At 54.8% G+C, this 23,098-nt stretch overlaps 3 protein-coding genes across 3 annotated transcripts in view; 2 read left to right on the top strand and 1 right to left on the bottom strand.

The window, feature by feature from the left end:
- The first annotated feature begins 1,756 nt into the window (after positions 1 to 1,756).
- CLN6 (CLN6 transmembrane ER protein) lies at positions 1,757 to 8,096 on the top strand. Its single transcript, XM_048317716.1, has 7 exons — positions 1,757 to 1,905; positions 2,856 to 2,970; positions 3,502 to 3,600; positions 5,053 to 5,241; positions 5,355 to 5,410; positions 6,230 to 6,352; positions 7,700 to 8,096. Exons 1-7 carry the CDS (start codon positions 1,823 to 1,825, stop codon positions 7,986 to 7,988), a joined length of 954 nt encoding a protein of 317 aa, XP_048173673.1. The 5' UTR covers positions 1,757 to 1,822; the 3' UTR covers positions 7,989 to 8,096.
- Positions 8,097 to 9,496: 1,400 nt separating this feature from the next.
- Positions 9,497 to 12,643, top strand: CALML4 (calmodulin like 4). The gene is made up of 5 exons (XM_048317717.1): positions 9,497 to 9,607; positions 9,718 to 9,748; positions 11,085 to 11,225; positions 11,793 to 11,981; positions 12,327 to 12,643. Exons 1-5 carry the CDS (start codon positions 9,605 to 9,607, stop codon positions 12,422 to 12,424), a joined length of 462 nt encoding a protein of 153 aa, XP_048173674.1. The 5' UTR covers positions 9,497 to 9,604; the 3' UTR covers positions 12,425 to 12,643.
- Positions 12,644 to 16,925: 4,282 nt separating this feature from the next.
- The window catches only part of PIAS1 (protein inhibitor of activated STAT 1), a 52,796-nt gene continuing 46,623 nt past the window's right edge, over positions 16,926 to 23,098 (bottom strand). The window contains exons 10-14 of the mRNA XM_048317646.1: positions 22,443 to 22,573; positions 22,004 to 22,181; positions 20,959 to 21,101; positions 20,709 to 20,746; positions 16,926 to 19,636 (exon numbers count right to left, since the gene is read on the bottom strand). Of these exons, the coding sequence (XP_048173603.1) occupies positions 19,340 to 19,636; positions 20,709 to 20,746; positions 20,959 to 21,101; positions 22,004 to 22,181; positions 22,443 to 22,573 (787 nt within the window). The 3' untranslated portion in view covers positions 16,926 to 19,339. The remainder of the gene's footprint in view (positions 19,637 to 20,708; positions 20,747 to 20,958; positions 21,102 to 22,003; positions 22,182 to 22,442; positions 22,574 to 23,098) is intronic.

The following is a 23,098-nucleotide window of genomic DNA, read 5'->3' as shown; positions in this document are numbered from 1 at the left end:
GGAGCAGAGCCCAACCCTCCCTGGCTGCCCCCTCCTGTCAGGGAGGTGTGGAGAGCAAGGGTGGGGTGCGTTGGGTTGGGCTGGAATTTATTCAACTGGATTAGGCTGGGCCGGGCTGGGCTCAGCTGGACTGGGTCGGGCTGAGCTGGCTGGGCAGGGTTTAGTTGGGCTGGGTTGGTTGGGTTGGGCTGGCTTTGGTTCAATTTGGGTTTTTCAAGCCAGACCAGCAGTTCCCATCACCTCGGCCATGCCCTCACCCCACCCAGCCCGTGGTGCTTGTCCCCAGCACACGCAGGACCCTCACCTCTGGTTTTGGGGACACCATCACCTCGTCACACACCTGTCACCTCAACCCCCTGCTGGGCCACCTTCCCTGGCTGCTGGCAGCCCTTCCAGAGGTGCCCCACGCCGGGATGGCCACACGAGCCACCGGCAGTAAGGGGACACCACCCTGGGCCCCGTCTGCCGCCCCATTGTCCTGTGGGGGATCCGGTCTCAGCCCCATTAATTGCTAATTTGGAGTCCTGCAACCGGAGCCGCAGCTCTTTGTGGGATGTGCATTATTCATGGAGCAGCAGCCGGAGCCCAGGGGACACGAGGGGACACGAGGCAGGCTGTGGTCAGCCCTGGCTCCCAGGATCAGCTGTTCAGAGCCACGTACCCGTGTCAGGCACAGGGCGACAAGCAGGGTCCTGGTAAGATTAAGTGGAACCTGGCTCCGTTATCTCGATGATCTCCTCCACTTTCCAGGGATACCTTTCCCAGGTGCTACCCGTGTTCCGCTGCCACTGCTCCTCGTGAGGGACCAAAATCTCAGTTCTGCTGGTTCTGGGAGCCCCCTCAGCTCCAGTGGGACCAACTCCTGGAATTCCAGGCCACAATTCCTCAGTGGAAGGCTGAGGCACAGCTCCCAGTGATTGTCCTGTTACCATTCCACGTCACACTGTGCACATCCAAGGGAACGGGGACAGGGAGTGGTCACACAGAGCTCCCATCCCAGGGATGCTGGAGCCTCCGTGTCCAAACCAAGCCCTCGAGCTGCCCAGGAGCCAAAAGGGTTTGGTGCCTCCAACCTTCTTTACTTGAGGGTGGTGAGGCCCTGGCCGTGGCTGCCACATCCCTGCACGTGTCCAAGGCCAGGCTGGATGGGGCTTGGAGCACCCTGGGATAGCCCTGGGGGAATGTCACTGCCCCTGGTAGGATGCAGCTTCCGATTCAGACCCAAAAATCCCAGGGAGCACAAATTTAGTCCCGAAGGGTGCAAATCCCTCCCTGCCTCCCACTTCCCCTGCCTGTGAGCCACCCCAGCCGGATGGATTTATCCAGCCAAAACCGGGAGCAGGGAACAGAGCAGGGCCCCACTGTCCATGCGCTTTGTGCCGTGATCCAGGGACACGGAAACTCGGGAAAACCAGCGTTCGCTCGCGGCCACCGGCCAGATCCACGGGGAGCTCCACTCCTCATTCCCACTGCACGGAACGCCCTGAGCGTTCCCTGCCAGCCTCTCCCCGCTCTGATCCCAGTCCCGGCACGGGGCCGCGCATCAGAGCCAGGGGCTCCCCACGCCCGGCACACACGGGGTTAAAGGCCGGCCGCCGCTCTCCCGGCGCTGGGGGCGGCGGGGCCGGGCCGGGAGCGCTGCAGGAGCGGGGCCCGCGCTGCCCCCGCCCCGGGGCGGGCCCGGGGCCGCCCCCGCGCAGCCGCCGCTGCTCCGCGGGCCGGGCCGGGAGCGGGAGCGGGGAGCGGCACCGGCAGCGCCGCCGACACCGGGACAGGCAGCGGGAGCGGCTCCGGGAGCGGGGCCGGAGCCCCGGCCGGGCTCATGCAGGGCTCGGCGCGGCGCCGGCCGTTCCCGGCCGCGGCCCCGGGGTCCCCCCCGCCCGCCGGGCCGCTCTACCCGGGCAGGTGAGCGCGGCCGGGGCTCGGGGGGGCTGGGAACGGGAAAATCCGCCCCTCATTCCCTGCGGATCCTCACCCCATTCCTCCCCCCGGCTCACCCTGCCCCGCGGCCGCAGGACAGCCCAGCCCCATCCCGGGTACCACCGCGGCCGGGATGCGGCGGGGTCCGGGGCATCCCCAGGGTCGGAGTCCCTCAAGGTTCCCCCACTCGGCTTTGTCCAGGACATCCCGGCTTACCTGGGTTGTTCCAGCCGATCCAGGGTTTGACAGCCTCTTCCAGGGAGCCGCAGCATTCCCAGCTCACCCAGGGTACCCCATCCTCACCCTCCAGCTCTCAGGGTTCATTGAACCGTCCCAGAATGGTTTGGGGTGGAAGGGACCCTAAAGATCCTCTCGTTCCATGGGCAGGGACACCTTCCATGGCCTTTGGACTATGGCTCAGGCAGCCCAAGCCCGAGGCTCATCCCGCTGATCCTGTTCTGGTCTCGGCACCAGGAGAGCGATCGATCCGCTTTTCCTGGAGGAACGGGAAGGTGCTGGAGAGGTATTTCATGGAAAGGCTCCAGCGGGGTTGGATCCGGCCTCTGCAGAGGCAGAGGATGTTCGGGGCAGGAGCTGAAGGTGATGGTGCATCCCGAGCATCCCGGTGCTGGAATTCCACCGGGCATGGCTGCATTTTTAGCACTCAGCTCAACTCCTGGGAGTCGGGATTTTGCTTCATCATGCAAAAGTTAAAAATAGTTGCACTTCGTTCAGCACTTTTCACCTTGCTGAAGAGACCAGGAAGAGTCTTCCCACAGGGACGGGTCAGGGATGGCAACAGCTCCGTGCTCCTCTGTCCTGCCTGCTCCTCAGCTTGGTTATCCCGCAGATCCCAGAGCCAGGGAAGCACAGGATAACAGCTCTGCCTCCTCCTAGAGCTGCTCCATGGCTTCGTGTCCCTCTGTCCCCTCCAGGCACGGGGCGGTGAAGGCTGAGGACACCTTCAAGACGTCCCCGTTCCACCTGGACCTGTGGTTCTACTTCACCCTGCAGAACTGGGTGCTGGATTTCGGGCGCCCCATTGCCATGGTGAGTGAGGGCACAGGGCCAGGCGGTCCCCAGGGCTGTCCCTGTCCTGGAGGAGCTGGGACCCTGTTCTGGTGTCACTGGGGCCGAGCCAGCCCCAGTCTCCCGGGAATCCTGTTCCCTGTTGTCTCTCCACACCTTTGTTTTCACACCGAAAGGGACCTGGGAGGTTCCTCCTGCCCTTCCCTGTTCCTTGCCTGGATCCCAGAGCTTCCAGCTGGAGCAGGCAGAAGTGGCCGTTCCATTTAAATGGAATTTTTCTAGCTGGAAGCCAGCAGGAGGTTCAGGAAGATCCACAGCTGCAGGATCCCAGATGCCTTCCTTGGCCCCACAGCTTCCCAGCACCGGGCAGGGATAGGAGTGAAAACTTCCAGAGGGTGGTTTTTGGGAAGTTTGCTCCAAGAAGAGCTGCCCAGCTCGGTCCCTACCAGCCCCCTGAAAGTCAGCTGACCATTCCCAAGCAATCCAGATGTTCTCCCTCTCCCTGTCCCTCACCCATAATCATGGATGTCCTGCTCTTCCCTCTCTCCTCAGATTATCCTCCCTCTGGAATGGTTTCCTCTGAACAAGCCCAGTGCTGGGGATTATTTCCACATGGCTTACAACGTTATCACACCCTTCTTGCTGCTGAAGGTAACCCTGGGAATGTTCAGGCCTTTCCCATTCCCAGTTTTGCAAAGGTTCTGAGGTTTTTAGGATGTTGCTTATTCCCAAACTCCTGCCAGCGAGGAGGAATTCCCCACTCTGGGAAGGATTTGTGATGCCACCTTTTAAAGAGCACCTGGACACCCCTCAATTTCCTGCATATCCAAAGCAAATCATTCCCCCCTGGAATTCTGGCTCCAGGAGGAGTCAGAGCCCTTCTCCCAAATGATATTTTTAGGACAACATCCATCCTTGGCTTCAAAGACAGCTGGAAGTGGAGTAGATTTTCTAAATTGTTCAGGGCTTAATTACACTTGGTCTTTGACACTGGAATTGTGGCTGGAGCTGGAATTTATCTGGCTCCAGCTGCCAACCTCTGGATCCCATAAACCATTCATGAGGTTAAGTTCTGTCAGATCGTTAGGAACCTTTCCCTGTGAAACACTTAGGAGAAAGCAATTATAAATATATTTTAACCCTCATTAGCTGGGGATTGAATTATGGCCTGAGACAGAAACGATTCTCTCCCGAGATTCTGGGAGACTTTAAACGCTGCTGGAAAAATGGGAATAGCCAGGATGTGGGAGCTGGCCCTTCCCAGGCGATTTCTGCAGGCTGGGGGCTCCGTTTGCTGCCTGGGAGCTCAGCACCAAGGGCTCATCCACAGAAGAATCCCAGGGGTTATTTGGGATGCGTTTCCCTGGATGTGTCCCACCCTCCAGGACCTTGTGCTCTCCTTGGCCTCCGGTGATGTCCGTGCCGCAGTCACGGGGAAAGGGAAAGTTAAGCCTCAAAATTAAACACAAATAAGGAGCTTTTCCCTGCCTGGGGAGGGCTGCAAAGCTGATTTAGGGACGGGGGGGCCTGGCTGATCCCGATGCTGGGACAATCCCTGGAGCTGGGATCTGGGTTGGGAGAGCTTCCCTGCTTTGCAGGCTGAGTGTGGAGCTGCTTCCTGGAATTCCTGCTCCTGTTGCAAGGCTTGTCCCAGGCCCTGAGCCAGCCTGGGATGGGGCAGGGAGAGCCCAGGACTGGAGGTGCTGCCCAAAAAGTGGCCCCAGCTGGTTTTGTGGCACCCAGCTCCTCCTGGCTGTGGGGTCAAACAGCTCGTCCCGTAGGAGCTGAATGCCATTCCCTCGGGAAGAAAGTGAAAAGAGCCCCAGAACGTTCACTTGGAGAATCCCAGAGTGTCGGGAAGGGGAGGGAAGTGTGAGGACAGAGTGTGCTGGAGGCTCTCCTGCCACTGGAGGGCACATCCAACCTTCCGATCCTCTCCAGAGCTGGGAAAGCCACGGCCTTTCCTCCCTCATTTATGGGTTTTGCTCATTTATGATCAAAAAACTGCTCTGAGTGCTCTGGCAGAGGCACCAAAGCCCCAAAACTCGGCTGCCGTGTCCCCGCTGCCCCCTCCAGCCGCTCACCCCCTCCCTGTGCCTCCAGCTCATCGAGAGGTCCCCCAAAACCCTGCCCAGGTCCATGGTCTACGTCAGCATCATCACCTTCGTGATGGGCGCCAGCATCCACCTGGTGGGAGACTCGGTGAACCACCGGCTCATCTTCAGCGGGTACCAGCACCACCTGTCCGTCAGGGAGAACCCCATCATCAGGAACCTCAAGCCTGAGACCCTGGTAAGAGGCTGGGCTGGGCTGGGCTGGGCTGGGCTGGGAGGATGCAGCTGCTGAAAGGTGGAATCGCCGTGCTCGTTGCTAACCCCATGTTTAACCCCTGTGCCCTGCTGCAGATCGACTCCTTCGAGCTGCTCTACTACTACGACGAGTATTTGGGGCACTCCATGTGGTGAGTGATTCCCAGCAAGTCCAGAGGGCCTGGGGTGGCGCAGGGGGAAGGGCAGAGCACGGCTTAAAGGGGGGGAAAAACGGGAGCCAAAGCTGGCTGGGGATAAAGTTCCACTGGCCAGGGGGATTAGAGTGGATCTGGGCCCTGGAAAATCCCCTCTGGTCAGGGATATTTCTGGGATGGGGCAGCTGTAGGGCCAGAGAACAGCTGGTTCTTCCAGGGGGTGTCCAGGTGGAGAGAAGGTTCCTCTGGCTGCCACCACCCCCGGCTGTGCCCCAAACACCCTGAGACCCCAGGAAGGCCGGGCTGTGCCTTGATCCGCTGCCAGGAAATCCCAGGGCTGCTCAGAGCACAGGGAAGTCTCTCCCCATCAGGCTTTCCTGGCTGCCTTGCTGTTCCTCGAGTGCTGTGAAGGGAGAAACCCCGTTGTTCTAAAGGAAGAAAGGGCTCGGGGGGGTTTTGCTCCATGTCCTGCTGTCCTGCAGGACCCAGCATGGGGCTCCCAGAGCCAGGGAAGGGAAAAACTGGAATTGTTCAGGGTAGCACTGGAGCCCAGCATTTGCCCTGATCAGCAAACTGGGGCTTTTCCTGCCGGAGCCTGGGAGTTCTCCTGATCTGCAGGAGCACTGGGAGCAGCCAGGACAGAGGCAGCCCTCAGCAGGCCCTTTGTGTCTCAGAGCACGAGATTCCCCTGCTGCTCCATCCCCAGATGACTCCCCAGGCTCAGCACAGGAGTTGCTCTGCGTGTGGGTTGGATTTGGGGGGGGTTCAACCCCATTCCAGGCTCCCCCCAGCGCTGGGAATTGTTGATCCTTGCAGGTACATCCCGTTTTTCCTGATCCTCTTCATCTATTTCACCGGCTGCTTCACCCCCGTGGCAGAGCAGAGCAGGATGCCCGTGGCTGCCGTGCTCCTCATGGGGCCCAGCAGCCTCTACTACTGGTGAGTGGCTCCTGTCCCCTCTGCGTGAGGAGGGAACCCCCCAGGGACAGCCAGGAGTACCCTGGGAATACCCCCGGGAGAGCTTCTCCATTCCCTGGGGTTCCCCAGGGCTCTGCAGGGCTGGAAAATCAAATTAAACCTTATGGAAATTTATAGCCACTTCAATCTCTGGAAGCTGGGACAGAGCCAGGGCCACCCAGGACAGCGTCAGGGCCACCCAGGACAGCGCCAGGGCCACCCAGGACAATCCAGGGCCACCCAGGACAGAGCCAGGGCCACCCAGGACAATCCAGGGCCACCCAGGACAACCCCAGAGCCACCCAGGACAATCCAGGGCCACCAGGACAACCCCAGGGCCACCCAGGACAATCCAGGGCCACCCAGCCAGATTCCTGTCCATGTCTGGGGGTTCCTGCAGCCACAGCTGCTGTTGCTGGCCCCACTGCAGTGCCGGCTCTGCTCTCGGGCCGTTCCGTGGCGGTTTTGGGGTGGTCCCCAGGTGCCTGCAGTGCTCCCACTTGTCCCAGCGGGTCGGGGGCAGTGGGGACGCCCCTGGCAGCTCCCTGGGGGTGCTCAGGCGCTGCCTCCTCTCTCTCTGCCGTGGCCTCAGGAGCGAGGCTGATCCAGTTCCCATTTCCCATTTCCAGCAGCCTCTACCCCCTGCTGAGGCAGCTTTCCCACAGGAAATTCCTTTGGGAGACTCAGAATCAGCCGGGTGATTTGGTCAGCTCCCCTGCACTTCCTTTGGATGGATCAAGGTGGATCTCTGTGGGGTTGGAGAGCCAGGAGTGCAATTCCTCCTTCCCTTGCTGCCTCCCAGGCAGGGCAGAGCAAGGGGGAATTCCCCACTCCGGGAAGGATTTGTGATGCTGCTTTTTAAAGAGCACCTGGACACACCTCATATCCAAAGCAAATCCCTTCCCCCTGGAATTCTGGCTCCAGGAGGAGTCAGAGCCCTTCTCCCAGACGGTATTTTTAGGACAACATCCATCCTTGGCTTTAAAGACAGCTGGAAGTGGAGTGGATTTTCCATTCCCCAGCAGTGGATTTGGGGCTAAATGAGCACAAGATCCCCAAATTGGAGCCTGAATCCGGCTCTGGCTCTGTCTTGGAGCATCCCAGCCACAAACTGAGCCCAGCAGCTTCTCCCATCTGGGAATGCTTCCCTGTATCCATGCTCTTCCCAAGGCCACAGCTCAGGTCTTCAGTTCCTGATAAGGAATGTGAAAATAAATCAGGGAGAGGAAGCAGCACAGCTTTGTCGGGATGAGGAGCAGATCCCAGGGAAGCTGGGAATGCTGCTCTCCCTGCTCCCCCGGGGTCACCAGAGGTGCTTTTCCTCGGCAGGTACCTGGTGACAGAGGGCCAGATCTTCATCCTCTACATCTTCACCTTCTTCGCCATGATGGCTTTGGTGATGCACCAGAAGCGGAAGGGGCTGGTGCTGGACAGCAACGGGCTCTTCCTCTTCTACTCCTTCATCATCGCCCTGCTCCTCATCGCGGGCTGGGTGGGGTGGCTCTGGAACGACAAAATCCTCAGGAAGAAATATCCCGGCGTGATCTACATCCCCGAGCCCTGGGCCTTCTACACGCTGCACATGAGCAACCTCCACACGGCCAGGGAGAGCTTCTGAGTTTTGATATTTGAGAGGGGTTTGGAAAGGGGAGGGGAGGGGGGCAATAGAACTCTAGTTTTTCTAATGTAGATTGATGTATTTCGAATAAATTCCTGACCAGCGGTAGCTGCTGTGTCATGACTCCGGGCCACGGACGGGGTTCCCAAAAAAACCAGGGTTAATTTAACACGGTGGCTTTCCCTGGGTTTGCCCTCCCGATTCCACAGCCCAGCTCCGCGCTGGACTTCCTCAGGTTACCAAATCCCTCCTGGCTCCCGCTGAGTCCCGACATTCCCATCATCATCCCGGCCTGGAATGGGAGTGGTTTCCCGGCACGGAGCCGGAGCTGCTCCTCCCAGGCTGCTCCCGGAGGAGCAGCCACGGGCAGGGATCCGCGCTCGGAGCTGCTCCCTGCAGCCCAGGGAGCCTCGCGGGGCTGGCCCCGCGCTGCCCCGCACAGGAACGGGGTAGGAGACGCCAATTCCCCAGAAACGGCCCCACATCCATCAGGCAGGGGCTGAATCCAGGGATCTGTGCAGCAGCACCTTCAGCTCTTGCTCAAAAGATGAGAATTCCTCAGGATTCCTCACAAACGGCCCCAAAATCCATCAGGCAGGGCTGAACTCCAGGGATCTGTGCAGCAGCACCTCCTGCTCTCACAAAAGGGCCAATTCCCCACAAACGGCCCCAAAATCCATCAGGCAGGGGGTGGATTTCAAGGGTCGGTGCAGCAGCACCTCCAGCTCTCGCTCAGACATGAGAATTCCTCAGAATTCCTCAAAAACGCGGCCCAAAAGGAGCATCAGGGAGGGGGTGATGCCTGGGCAGCTCCCCCTTCTCCAGCCGCGGGGATGGAGCTCCCGCAGCTCCCGCCGCATCCCCGGGACCCGTCAGGTCTGAACAATCCCTGTCAGAGCTCGCGTGACGCAGCCCCGGCGGGGGAAGGAGGAAAGCTCCCAGGGAAACACGGAATAAAAACGTGGGAGAAGCTCGGTGACTCACGGGAAGCGCTGGAGGGAGCAGCTCCATCCCAGCGGGTTTAGGGACCTTGGATGGTCACTGGGAAGGGTCCAGTCCGTGTGTGGCCAGTAAATATTTTGTCCGTGGGTCTGGCTGTCCACCACGCCTGGCTCCAGGTGCTTCATCCCCCTCTGGGTATTCAATCCTAATAAATAAAACCTCAGAGAGCTTTTAAACCTTCTCCACCTGTCCGTGAGTATTTCAGGGGCACATCCCGACCTCCATCCCCTACAAACCCTCCTGAAGATCCATAAATCCCCCTCACCCTTCCCCAGAGGCCCCAGAAAATTCCAGCGGGGCTGGATTTTCCTCCTCTCCCGGCAGCAAAGAGTGTGGCTCTTTGGGATTACCAAAGCTGTGCCCAAGCAGCGCGGCCCCAAACAACCCCAAAGCCCCATCCCGAGGCTCGGGAAGATCCCTTTTCCCGGGAGGAGCAGGAGCTGCGCTGGGAGCAGCAGGCTCAGGCCCCGTAGCCATGGCAGCGGGTATTTATTACAGCCCGGCCGCCTCCGCCCGGGGCTGCCGGACTTTAGCCCTTAATCAACCGCAGAAGTGGCAGCAGCCGCCTCCGCTCCTGCCAGGAGCCCTAAACCCCGCGGATCGCCCCCAAAATCATGGTGAGTGACGCGCTGCGGGCGGAGCCGACCCTTCTCTCTGCGCCCCTAAATCAGATTTTAAAGCCGTTTGGTTTTTTTCTCTCTCCTCTTTCCTCCCCTTCCTGCTCCAGGCAAAGTTTCTGTCCCAGGATCAAATTAATGGTGAGTGCGGGTTTGTCCTGGGCCGGGGGTTAATTAGCAAGATTAAGATTGTAAATGTATAAAAATGGTATTTCCCCTCAAAAATGTCTCAGTCTGGGCTTGTTCTCCCTCACTCCCCCTCCTCCCGGCTCTCCCGGGATCTGCGTGCTCGGAAAACAGGGAAATCTCCCCAGTCCCTCTAAAATGTTGCACCGATTGCACTGGGACCAACAGAGAGGGACCGGCCCCTCCCAATCCCACAGGGACCGGGAGAAATTCCAGGTGCCCCATCCCAGTTCCTGGAGGGTTTTGGTGCCGTGGGAGCAGAGGAGGAGGAGGAGGAGGAAGGAGGCGGCACAGGAGATCCAAATTCCCATCGCGACCCACCCTGGGAATGGGGATCCGCGCCGGGGGCTGGGATTGCTCCGGGAATGGCCGAAGAAAGCTGAAATAAGAGTATTATGGCAAATCTGATAATCTGCGGCTCCGCGCAGGGATTGGCGAGGGGAGGAGGAGGCGGCCGGGGCAGGGGAGGCCACGGACCCCGCGGGCACCCCCGGGGCACCCCCGGAGCATCCCCGGGGCACCCACGGGGCACCCCCGGCACCCCGACAGCAGCCAGGGCGGGGGGCAGCGGGGACAAGGACGGGGGGGTGGCACAGAACCAGGCTGATTTTCCCCGCTCAGCACAACTCGTCCGGCAGCGCCCAGCGGGACCAGGAGGGAGCCGGGAGCGCTGGGAGCGGGGTGGGAAGGGGCGTGAGAGCTCCCGGCCGTATCTAGGTCAGCTGCAAGCCGGGCTTTGCTGCTGGGAAAGTGGGAAGGCCGTGGGCGAGCGGGATGAGAGGGGGAGATGCGGGAGAGCTCGGCGTCCTCCAGCTCCAACATCTTCCGCCTCCAGCATCCTCCCCCTCCAGCATCCTCCTCCTCCTGCATCCTCCCCCTCCAGCATCCTCCCCCTCCTGCATCCTCCCCCTCCTGCATCCTCCCCCTCCAGCATCCTCCTCCTCCAGCATCCTCCCCCTCAGTCCTCGAGGCTTTCCCTCAGCGCCCTCTCCTACCCCCTGAAGGCAGGAAAACCACTTTTCACCAACATCCTCCCGTTTCCCGCTTCCCCTCCCAGCCCTGCTTCCCAAGGCTGGAGGGCCCCAATTAGCGCCGCAATTCCCAAGGCTCGGCTTTAATTGCCCCTGGCACTTGGCGGGGTCGTCCCGCCGTGCCCATCACCCTCCTGGAAAGGAGCCACCCCCGAAGCCGACACCAGATCCCGGCTGGAATCCTGCCAAGGCCGCCGGGCCGCGGGAGCGGGGCTCAATGGGATCTCACATGGCGTAACCGAGTTTCGGTTTTTAATTAGAGTTCAAGGAATGTTTTTCCCTGTACGACAAGAAGCAGAAAGGCAAGATCAAAGCCTCGGAGCTGCTGGCCGTGATGAGGTGCCTGGGAGCCAGCCCCACGCCAGGGGAGGTGCAGAGACACCTGCACCTGCACAGGATCGGTGAGCCACGGGCACAGCCACCAAAAACATGGATTAAGGGTGGGAAAACACGGTTTTTCTGGAGTCAGGATGCTCCAGGCACAGCCAGGAGGGAACATCTACCCAGAGCGGTTGGGATGTGCTAAATCCAGCCCACGGGTTAAAACAGTGCCATTAAAATCCCCAAAAATGTGGGAGACAAACATATTAATATGGATTTTGAGGTTGGGAAACTGTCCGGGCCAGGCAGCAGAGGGGGGAGAGCACAGAAGGATGCTCAGCTGCAGGCCTGTCGGAAAAACTCAAAGCACAAAGTCCAAGGAATTGTGAGATTGGATGCGGGGGGGATTAAAAATTCAGGATCCAAGTTTGGAGCACAAACTGAACGAAGTTATAAATGGGATTTGAGGAGAAAAAACCCCAATTGTGGTGTGCCCTGAGCCAGACCAGGCACGGGGAAAGGAAACCTCAAGGTCAGGGAGAAGAAGCCCCAGGAAAGGGAACTGGGGGGAAGAGGAGGGGGATGCTTAATCCTGGATCCGGCCCCAAATGGAGCCATTCCCAAAGGATCTGCCCTTCCTTTTCCAGACAGGAACGCAGAGCTGGACTTCTCCACCTTCCTGAACATCATGTACAGGCAGATGAAGCAGGAGGAGCCCGAGAAGGAGATCCTGACAGCCCTGGCCATGATCGACCGGCAGAAGAGAGGGGTCATCACCGTGCCCGAGCTCCGGGCCAAGCTCACCCGGCTGGGTGAGAAGCTTTCCGAGGAAGAAGGTATCCTGCAATTCCCACAGGGATCAAATCCATCTTCCCTTCCCTTCCCCTCCCTCCCTTCCTCCCCACACCCATCCAGTTTGTCAGAGATTTGGCTCCAAGGGGCACAATAAACCCCCAAACCCATTTGGATTCATTTGTGACTCTTTCCCCTGAGGAGCTCAAAAAGATGGGTATCTCTGCTCCAGAGAGTTTTACATGGAATTAAAATCCGAGTGTTAATTGAGCCGGTTTGAAACTCCCCTGGCTGCCACCTCCTCTTGACCCCAGAGGTGATTTCCAACAAAAACACCCCAGACCCCAAATCCTGGATTTTCCATGCTGATGGTATTTTCCTGCTTTCAGTCGATGACCTGCTGAAAGAGGCCAAAGTTGGGCCAAACGGAACCATCCGATACGAAGAATTTGTGCGCCTCATTTGCCTCCCTTTGGCCGACTACTGAAACCCAGAGTGAGATCGGCTACGAGCAGGACCCCGAAGGGATTTATTCCTATTTTTCCCAGTTTTCAGCTGGACTCAGGAACCACCATTTGCCTTTTGAAACCTGATTTTGCCTTCATTTAGTGCAGCCACTTCCATAGGCTCTGCCACTTCCACTCCTCCCTCATTCCTGGAGAAACAAGATGTGAGCTGTTACTGGAATAAACGGAATAGAACAACACCTGTCAAGCTGGAAAAAGTTATTTTAAAAAGCATTTAAATCTTGGGCTTGTGGGAGAAGGAACTCGTGGTCGGGGTCTCCTGGTTCTCCAAGAAGTCAGCACGACCCAGCGGGTGTTTGGTGTCCCCACACTCCGGGCTGGGTGCCAGGGACAAGCAGGGCCAGGGAAATTCCCTTTCTCCACGCCAGGAAAAAGCTCCCCAGCTCCAGACCGATTAAAACTCCTCTGGATCCTTACTGTTATCCCACCTGTGTCTCAGAGCAAGTCCACAAAGGGGTGTCTGGAATTCCGAGCAGGTTCTCCCTGGATTCAGCTGGGAAATTTCACAGCGATCATGGCACCAACACCAACCTGGAAAACTCTCTGGAAGAGCCCATGTTCCCAGAAATCTGCTCTGGCTTCTGCTCCAGGAGCCTCTTCCTCTCCCTCCAGCCCTTTCTTAATCCTGAATCTCCTCTTTGCCCCATCAGTGAAATAATCAGGAATTAAATCCTGGCAGCCACAGCAGATCCAAGGGATTGGGAAGGAATTCTTCCATGGGAGGGTGGGGAGGGGCTGGGCTGGAACTCCCAGAGAAGTTGTGGCTGCCCCTGGATCCCTGGAATGTCCAAGGCCAGGTTGGACGGGGCTTGGAGCAGCCCCATAGTGGAATAGTGGGATAGGGGAAGGTGTCCCTGCCCATGGAATGAGATGGGATCTAAGGTCCTTCCAACCCAAATTATCCCACGATTCTGAGATTCATCCATCCCTGTGGAGCAGCTGGAACACTCCAAGGCCGCCGCCCCCCAGGAATGTCACACAAAGCTGGGAAGAAATTGAAAAAACCCCAAAATGTCAGCAAATCCCAACCTTCCAAATCCATAACAGGGTCCCTGTGAGGGGAAAACAGGGATTATGCTCATGGAATATCACATGGAGGGGGGAAAGGTAGGGAAGATTAAATGACATTGCTGAACTCCACCCGAGCCATGGAAGCAGATCCACGAATTTCAGTCCTGCAGTTAAGGAAAACGCCAGGTTCTGCCCGAGCTCCTGATCCAAGCCCTGATCCCTGCAGTTCTCCCAACGGTCCCAAACCCCGGGAGCTCAGACTGGGATCCATCCCCACATTCCTGGCTCTCTGAACAGCTTCCTTCCAGGGAAAAGGAACTTTGCCCCATGGAATACTGACACCTGCCACACCCCTCAGCTCTTAATCGGCTCTTCCTGCTCCAATGATAGGAAACATTCCAGAAAGAGCGGAAAATCGCAGCTACAAACAGCTCAGCACTCGGACACCGCTCCAGGAAAGCGGCACACCCGGATCAGAGCCGGGATCCCCTGGGAAAACCAGGAGCAGGCGGAACCCAGAGCCGAAGGTGGGATTTCCCTGCGCGCTCTGTTGCCACCCTCAATTAATCCCAGGGTTTAGATAAAGCTGGGAATGCAGCTCTGCTCACGCTGGGGGTTTGCTCCTGGATTCTGGAGCTCTCCCGACCCTGGATCCACCAGGAAAGGCCTGGTTTGTGGAGCTGACGGAACAAGGACTTCACGGAGAGCGTTTGTTCCCAGATTCCAACGGATCCCATCCATCCTCAGCCCCATCCCTCCCCATTCCCGGGATTTGACTCCCAAATCCTGGCGGCTGCAGGCGATGGCAGAGCGTGGCACGGGCACTGAGCGACTCCCAGTCACTTGGGATTGCTCCAGAACGGCTCCTGCTGCGAAAACATTCCCAAAGAAAAGCTGGCAGGGAGGAGCCGCCCTTCGCATGCACTGCCGGGACAAAGCAGCGCTGTCACAGCCCCAAATCATCCCCCAAAAAAGCATTCCGGGGTCCAAAAAAACCCGGGAAAAACCCCTCTTCCCACTCCCTCCCCTTTCCCCCGTCAGGAAACACAGAACAGCCGAACGCTTTTTATTCCACCTACAGCTTTCCACAGGAACAGGAAACACTGAGACCAGGCTGCTTTGGGCTTGGCGGTGCTTTTTCCCAGTGCAGATAATCGATATTTTCACTCGGTACTTCTACACAAACTGACACTGGTGTACACCCGTAAAAGCCAGGGGCGGGGTTGGAATGCCCTATGGAAAGCCAGGAGAAGGGGTTTAAGGCAAGGGATGACAGCTCTCGACTCACGGAATTCACGGCCACTTCTCACACGCCGCTTGTTTACATCTCCCCCTTTGTTAACCCGGGAGCAGCGGCGCTTTCGGGGCCCACCAGCAGCCTGCCCTCGTCAGACACCTACGTTCTGTTAAAAAAGAGTGATTAAACAACACGGAAAAAGCAAACCCGCTTCTGTTTAAAACGTGCTTCAAACCCTGACACGGTCGGTTGCAACAAAGAACGAGTTTTCACCACGTTCTCCTCACACTCCTGGGCCCTGCAGGTCCTCGAGAGCCCAAGGAAACCTTGGACCATCCCACCTGCAGAACCCAGGGAGAGGAAGGGAAGCCTGGAGCTGCTGTTGGATCACCGTGGGAGTGGCAGGAAGGGTTATGGGGTGGTTTAGGGGCATTTTCCAGCTTCTGAAGGATGGGAGGGGCGCTCAAAGGCACCTGCACCCTGCTCCTGCTGCACGGACACACGGAGCTGTCCTGACAGGTGTGCACATCCCAAATGGGAGAGAACGTCCCCAAAACACCCGTGTGCACATCCCAAATGGGAGAGAACGTCCCCAAAACACCCGTGTGCGCATCCCAAATGGGAGAGAACGTCCCCAAAACACCCGTGTGCGCATCCCAAATGGGAGAGAACGTCCCCAAAACACCCGTGTGCGCATCCCAAATGGGAGAGAACGTCCCCAAAACACCCGTGTGCGCATCCCAAATGGGAGAGAACGTCCCCAAAACACCCGTGTGCACATCTCAGACAGGTGTGTGTACATCCCACACGTGTGTGCACACCCCAAACACGTGCGGATCTCCCAGACACGTGTGTGAATGTCCCCCCCCCCACACACACGTCCCACAGAGCAGTGTCCATGTCCCTGTGCATCCCACAGACAGATGTGCACATCCCAGACGTGTCTGCACATCCCACACGTGTGTGCGTGTCCCAGACACGTGTGAACGTTCCACAGACACGTCTGTGAACATCCCACACGTCTGTGAACATCCCACACACGTGTGCACATCCCAGAGATGTGCACATTCCAGACACGCTGCACACCCCACACGTCTGTGCACACCCCGCAGCCATGTCTGTCTGTGCACACCCCACACGTCTGTCTGTGCACACCCCACACGTCTGTGCACACCCCACACGTCTGTCTGTGCACACCCCACACATCTGTGCACACCCCACAGCCACGTCTGTCTGTGCACACCCCACACGTGTGTGCACACCCCGCAGCCATGTCCGTGCACACCCCACACGTGTGTGCACACCCCACACATCTGTCTGTGCACACCCCACACGTGTGTGCACACCCCACACATCTGTCTGTGCACACCCCACACATGTGCACACCCCACACGTCTGTGCACACCCCACACATCTGTCTGTGCACACCCCACACATCTGTCTGTGCACACCCCACACGTGTCTGTGCACACCCCACACATCTGTCTGTGCACACCCCACACATCTGTCTGTGCACACCCCGCAGCCATTTCTGTCTGTGCACACCCCACACGTCTGTGCACACCCCGCAGCCATGTCCGTGCACACCCCGCTCCTGCCGTGGCACAGCCCGAGGACAAGAACCCGCAATTCCAAGGATCCGGAGCAGGAGCGCAGCCCAGGCCACCCAGAGGAGAGCTGGGGACGCAAAGAGCCGGGGTTTGGGGAGACCAGACTGAGACTTCCGGCAGGCACCGCTCGCTGTGGTCAGAGGCGCAGAGGAATTCCAGCTGCGGGAATGCCGGAGCGTGGAGCAGGAATACTCACACAGCCCTCGCTGTCCCTCCTGAGCAGAGCACTGAGGTCACGCAGGCCGGCAGTGACCCTGGAGCCTTCCTCCCACCGGGATCACAGGGAATGAGGAACGCCAAGCCGAGCTCCCATTCCCAAAGTGCCAAATCCTGGGATACCAACACCGCCACATTCCGCTTTCCATGGGATTAACACGGTTCCGATCCCGCTGCCACAAGCGGCACAAGCTGTTCTTGGGGTCAAGGCCATGGGAAGGTGGGAAAAGCAGCCATGAGCAATCCCAAATCCCTGCCAGGTGTTCCAGGAGCTCCCGGAAATCCAGGGCACTCCCACTAAAATCGCTCCAGGTTATCCGTGATTAACTGGACGAGAGCTTCTCCTAGCGGAGGTTTAATCACTCCAAAATCAGACTGTTTCAAAAATAAGTCTTTCCCATTTTCTATCCTTTTATTTCTTTTTTAACTGACATTTAATAAATTATAAAATCGGTGTATGGTGAAATATATATATCAGCCAGATATGTATGAAATACACATGCATGGGAAAAACTATTTAACTCACCTGGAACTCACACACACGGATCTATAAATACATATATACACACACATATACATATAAACACAAACAGTTCCGTTTTCCAAAATTCAAGTCAACTATTTAGTGGCAGAGGGATGCTGTAAAAACACTAAAAACAATTTTGATGCCACATAATGTGAACCTTTCAAATAACCATACGACTGATCAGACAGCAATACCTAATGCTACTTGGATTAAAGGTTTTCTTTTTTTTTGCTTTTTTTTTCCTGTTTTTTTTATCATTTTTTCCTGTTTTTTTTTTCCTTTTTTTTTTTTAATCAATGCAAGATTTAGTTTTTTGTTTTGAGACGACTTCATAGGCAAAAGGTGGCCCTTGTCAATGCTCGAAGCGACTATTTGCAATCAACAGTTTTTCTGGACATGAAAAAATTCAGACAAGAATCTGCTAATTTTAGTATTCCTTAACTCTCTTTCCTGATAAACTCGTTACCTGCACTTTCAACCAGTTATAAAAATATTTTTCACACCAGAGGAAATATTTACTCTCTCTGACATGGACTTTGGGACACAAGAATCACTTCCTTCCCTCCCCCTTTCTCTGACTTTAAAGAATCTCCTGAAAAAAAACTGCATTCCAGCTATTTACACATTCCACTCCTTAAGAAGAACGGATCAGCCCAAATGACCCAAAAAAAAAAAAATTTCCTATGTCATGCACAACTTAAAGAAAAAAAAAATGAGAAAAGAAACCAGGAAGTAAATACGGCTCCAACAGACTGAAAAAATCCGGGAAATCCAAAGAATTCCAAGGAAAGTGAATTTTGAAAGCCACTACCCCTAAGAGAGCTGGAAAGGGAGCAACACTCTGGGATGTGGGGGTTTTAGTGGTGGGTTTGGGGTTCAGACTCACACTGAACACGGAATATTCATGGGGCGACTGAACTCAGCACAGGGCACCAAGAGCATCACCGGCTGCACAGACCATGCAAGGGTGTGCTGGAGTTTCTATTTGCTTCTTGCAGGCTGGTGACAAGTTCACCTGGAAGCAGCCATTGGATCTACTGCACTAAAATGAGGATTTTCCAGCCAGACAAGCCAGGCCTGGGCTGCCAAGGCCGTCTCTAGGCACGGCTAAGCCAAAGCAGAAGCAGCTCCATGAGGTAACACTGACACATGCTCAGGATTTTGCTGATAAGATTTGAGGTTATCTGAACAGGATTGAAGTTCTTAGAAACAAAACCCCTCCAGCCCAAGTGATGCTTTGATGTGGGGCTCCACTGCACAAAAATGCTCCATCTCATCCCACAGGTCATTCCTCAGCCTGGGATTAGATGGAGTCAGGCCCTCAGGAGTAACTGAACATGGAGCTGTGGAATATTCTGAGTTGGGAGGGACTCACGAGGATCTAAGTCCTTGCACAGGGCACCCCAAATTCCCACCCTGTGCCTGGGAGTGTTGTCCAAACATTCCTGGAGCTCTGGCAGCCTTGGGAACATCAGCATTCCCTGGGGAGCCTGGTGAGCACCCCAGCACCCTCTGGGGGAAGAACTTTCCCTGATGTCCAACCTGAACCTCCCGCTCAGCTTCGTGTCACTCCCTGGAGCCCTGTCACGGGTGAGTTTGCAACATTCCTGACTAAAGCACGGAATTAAAAAGGAGAATTTGCCTGGATAGAGGGGCACATGGAACCAGAAATGACAAAAAATCCCAAAAAACCAAACCCACTCCTGAAAGGCTCCGGCCTGCAAACAGAGCAGGGTCTGCTCTGCTTTCGGCGTAAGAAAATCTGCACTCAGTATGGGACGGGGAATTAGATTCCACCAGCAAAGGGAAAAAAACCCTCTCCCAAGCTTGAACTTTAGAAGTTCAGCTCCTTTCCTGTTTCTGTAACTGTGAAGAAAATAATGCCATTTGTGTCCAAACTATAGGGGAAAAAAAAAAAAAAAAAAAGGAAAAGAAACTCACATGACAAATGCACAGGTGTAAAATCTTCAGCATCCAGAAAAATGAACTGAAGCTCCTTGTTTTTGTTAAATTTTTTTTTTCTCTTTTGTCTTTTTTTTTTTCTTATTTTTACCGGTGAGGCCATCTTAGGTTTATATACAAAAGTAAAACTGAAAATAGACTTTTTTTTTTGTTCTCTGTACACGTAAATTTTTTTTTTCCCCCTTTTTAAAAAAGGAAAAAAAAACCACCTTGTCTTAATGTTTTTTTTTTTTTTTTTTGAACAGAAAGGAAAACCAAGCACAAAGATTTCCTCTGTCCCCCCATTGCCCACCCCCAGAAAAAAAAAAAAAAATCAGTCCAATGAGATAATGTCTGGTATGATACCAAAGATTGAGGCCGTGTCCGTGCTGCTCCTACTCGCGACGGGGTGCCCGTGATTCTCCCGCAGGCTGTTGGAGGAAACAAGACTGCTGTTACTGCCACTGTTGCTACCATTCGTGGCTGGCAGGGAGCTGCTTCCTCCTGCATTGAGCTGATCCAGAAACATCTGGGATGAAGTGTAGGGAAAAAAACGGGAGTGTAAAAGTTCCTGATCATCGGACGCGGAAACGGCCGCGGCTGCGGCGGCGAGGAGGGAGGTGTTGTAATGCTGGGGGGAGAAACAACAGTTAGATTTCAGATATTGCAGCAGACTTGGCATTCAGAGCAGCACAGAAAGAAGGGATTTTGGTCAAGCTTGAGGTTCTGGCAGCTCCTGGGTTTCACAGCAGCTCGGCCAGTGCAAGGATGTAATGAATTTTTAGCTTTGCAGTCCCGCATTCCTGAAGCCGAAAGGAACTGGGAATGCTGGGGTTGAGTGACAGCAAATGGCAGGGAGGGAATGGGACCAGAGAACCCAAACCAGAAAAAAGGACAAGCAGCAGCACTTCTGGGTTGTTTTTTTTTTTTTTTCCCAGCTCTTCAAAAAATTCCTTGGGGGCAAAATTCCCCCAAGTTCATTTTGCCAGCCCCCAAAAGTCAGGGTCAGCCACAGCTGTGCTGATCCCTGCTGGGAGCAAGGCAGAATCCTGGGAAAACGCATGTAGGGACAGCTTGGTCCCATGGGATGGAGCAAGGGATGTCCCACGTTATCCTCTCTGCTGCACCCCTGAAGGGCAGGAGCTTGAGCTGTCAAAAAATCCCATTTAAACCAACCTCCCTGCGGGGGGAACTTTGCTCTCCATGCTCCATGCCATTATGATGGAACACCGAGGCTGCCCAGCCTTGTTCCCTAGTATCTCTCCACTGGCAGAACCAGAGCAGCACTCCTTGGATCACAGTAATTCTCAGGATCTTGAACACCAAGCCAGGTTTCCTGAATCCAAATTCCACAGCAGGCTCTGCTCTTCATTAGGATCTGAAAGTACCCCTCAACTTTTAATGCAATTTTCCCACTTGGGAGTGCAGAAAGGGCAGGTGAGACATCCCAGCTCTCTTTTTTTTGGAGGGAAAGGGATCAAGCTGCACGTTCAGCCACGGCTGAGGATCCCTGCCAGCCCCTGGCTCCCAAAATGCCTCATGCCACCCCTGTGCTCAGACAATGCTCCTGTTTGCTCCTGTGTGTACAAAACAAAGCTGCAGCCTCGCTGTTCTCACACCTCCACCCCACAGCTGCTGCTTCCCACACAGCACATCCTGCCTGGAAGAGTGTTTGCCACAGGACTCGGTTCTCCCTGACTTACCTGATTGTCTCCTGACAGGAAAGGGAAGAAATCTAAACCTGTGAAGAGACAAAAAACACAATTAAGCTTCTCAAAACAACAACAAAAAAGCACCTCTCCATTTTTTCACCATTCATTTTGAAATAAAACCAGCCCAACACTGATAAAACTTCAGGTTCTCTTCACTAACAGAGATACTAAACTAATTTTTCAAAAATTTTAGAATTAATATTAGTGCTTGGAGAGTTGTACAGGTCCAGACAGAACTCACCTTGCAAGTCATAAGGCATGGGTGTCATATGGAATGGATGCCTGTAGTCTTGGATAAGTGATGTGTTGATGTAGCTGGTGTCCACAGCAGGAAGGCTTGGGGTTCTTGACACAGGAGAAGCTTGGTGGGGTAAATTTAAAATGCTGGAAGGAAAAAAAGGCTTTTTAGAAGCATAAAATACACTCCTGGTTTATTGCTGTCCCATCAGGGGACGCTTATTGGCTTATTTTCACATTGAACTTCAATTCAAAATGCATTCTGAGCTTCTTGAAAGATGCGCAGCAATTTCAAAGCTTCGCGTGAGCATCACACATCCCCCAAGCTTTCATCTCCTCACAATATCTTACCAGGAAAATTAGTTCAGTCCAAGGCAGCTGGAATTTAGGAAAGGAAAGTTCAGTCTCAACCAGCTGAAAGTGTAAATGGTGCTGGGATCTCTATAAAGACGTCACAGATATTCCCAAGGCAGGACAAGACAATCCTGAAGGAATACTGAACCCCCACCGCCACAGGAATCTGTGTGACCCCACAGCACCGATACCCTACAAGGTAATTCCAACGGGAGAAAAGGCCGTGAGGGGTTTCAGTGATCACCGAGTCACTCCCATGATGGAGCAGGAACCACTTCACCACGGATCCCTGGATATTTATACACACAAGGAGCTGTTTCCAGCCTGGCTGCTCAGGTAAAGGTGCCCAGGTACTCCTGGCATTCCCCATTCCCGTGCCGCTCCAAACCCCACCCCCCATCCCTGCTCCTCCCTGCTCTCTCCCCGTGTGCTGCTTCGTGCGCAAGAAGAACATCCCCAGACCTGCAGAACCCACACTTTCAGCCACAACCCTTTGCACCATCCCACAAACACAACTAAAATATTTTATTGTGTTCCACACTTAACTCAAAGCTGTGATTCCAACCTTAGGCCTTGTGACCTGAGAGCAAATCCACGAGCTACCGAATGAGGATATAACCCAAGCACAGAACTTTCTAGAGACGATTTATTTTGAAATTTCTGACTTCTCTCTGCATTGTTTGTTTTGTTCTCACCCCTTGTTATTTATTGGTGATGCTGGAGATATGGAGGGACAGCTCCTCTTGGCAGAGGGCTCCTCTTCCTCCTCATCTGACGAGCTGTCGATGGTCAAGTCGATCACTTCCACTTTCTTGTTTTTATTGGACTGCTGGTGAGAGGACACCTGGTGTTCCAAGGAAGAGCTGATGCATCCTGCACAAAGCCAACACGAGAAGCTACAATTAGCAGATCACAGCTCATTAAAAAGCTCTAAGTCATAAAGATAAATAAACTACACAATGGTGGTAGCTTCAAACTTTACCATCAGCCCCAAACAGGTGCTACTCAATTAGCTGATCTCACAAATGAGCAAAGCTGTAAATATACGTTTAAAAATGAGCATTTTCAGAGGTTAAAGGAACATCAATCCTTAGGGGATCCCAGTGTCCTTCACACCCCCCAACCATGGCTCACCATCAACTCCGTTGTAAGATGCAGTGACCTCCTGCACCTCCTTCTTCGATCTCATGGGAGCCCAGGATCCATCCTCCTTAAACTGGATTTCATCACAATCTGTACAAAACTTCAGGATTTCCATGAACAACCTGTCCATCAAAAATATTTAATATCAGACCTAAAGAAGAGCTTTTATTAGTCAGTGTAAGTCTGAATTGGTGTGAAACCAAAAGCTTTCATTGTTCTGCTCTTCTCTCAGCTGCTTCCTTGAGAAAAAGGAATCATTGAAAAAATTCCAGTGTTACCCCAAATAAAAATCTGCACATTTATTTAAAACCCCTGGGAGCAGAATCCTGCAGAGCTCGTGACACAGAACTCTCCATGTCCCAAAACAAAGGAATTATGTGAACGAGAGTTTAAAAAAAAATCTCCTCCTCACCCCCTCTGACAAAATTTTCCTGAGGAAACCTCTCTTAAAGGGGTCCCTGCAGCTGAGGGTTTAAGGACTTGTATTTCCTGACACTTCCTAACAAATGCTGAGCATGGGAATCTCAACTTGCAGCCTCTTCTCCCACAGGCACCTCCTAAAACTTTGGGATCCTGGCACCACATCACTCCCAGTGGGAATTCCAGCTTCTGACCAGGGCCATTCATGTGGTTCTGCAGGAAAGAGC

Source organism: Corvus hawaiiensis, chromosome 13, assembly GCF_020740725.1.
Source record: "Corvus hawaiiensis isolate bCorHaw1 chromosome 13, bCorHaw1.pri.cur, whole genome shotgun sequence".
Lineage (NCBI taxonomy): Eukaryota > Metazoa > Chordata > Aves > Passeriformes > Corvidae > Corvus > Corvus hawaiiensis.
The sequence above is the reverse complement of the archived record's forward strand: the minus strand, read 5'-3'. Positions and strand labels throughout refer to the sequence as shown.

Bases quoted from the DNA above. Each gene is read 5' to 3' on its own strand.
- CLN6 (XM_048317716.1), top strand. From the start codon at position 1,823: ATGCAGGGCTCGGCGCGGCGCCGGCCGTTCCCGGCCGCGGCCCCGGGG. The intron at 1,906-2,855 runs GTGAGCGCGGCC...TGTCCCCTCCAG, and splicing joins GGGCCGCTCTACCCGGGCAG to GCACGGGGCGGTGAAGGCTG. The intron at 5,411-6,229 runs GTGAGTGATTCC...TGATCCTTGCAG, and splicing joins TATTTGGGGCACTCCATGTG to GTACATCCCGTTTTTCCTGA.
- CALML4 (XM_048317717.1), top strand. The intron at 9,749-11,084 runs GTGAGTGCGGGT...GTTTTTAATTAG, and splicing joins GTCCCAGGATCAAATTAATG to AGTTCAAGGAATGTTTTTCC. The intron at 11,982-12,326 runs GTATCCTGCAAT...TCCTGCTTTCAG, and splicing joins GAAGCTTTCCGAGGAAGAAG to TCGATGACCTGCTGAAAGAG.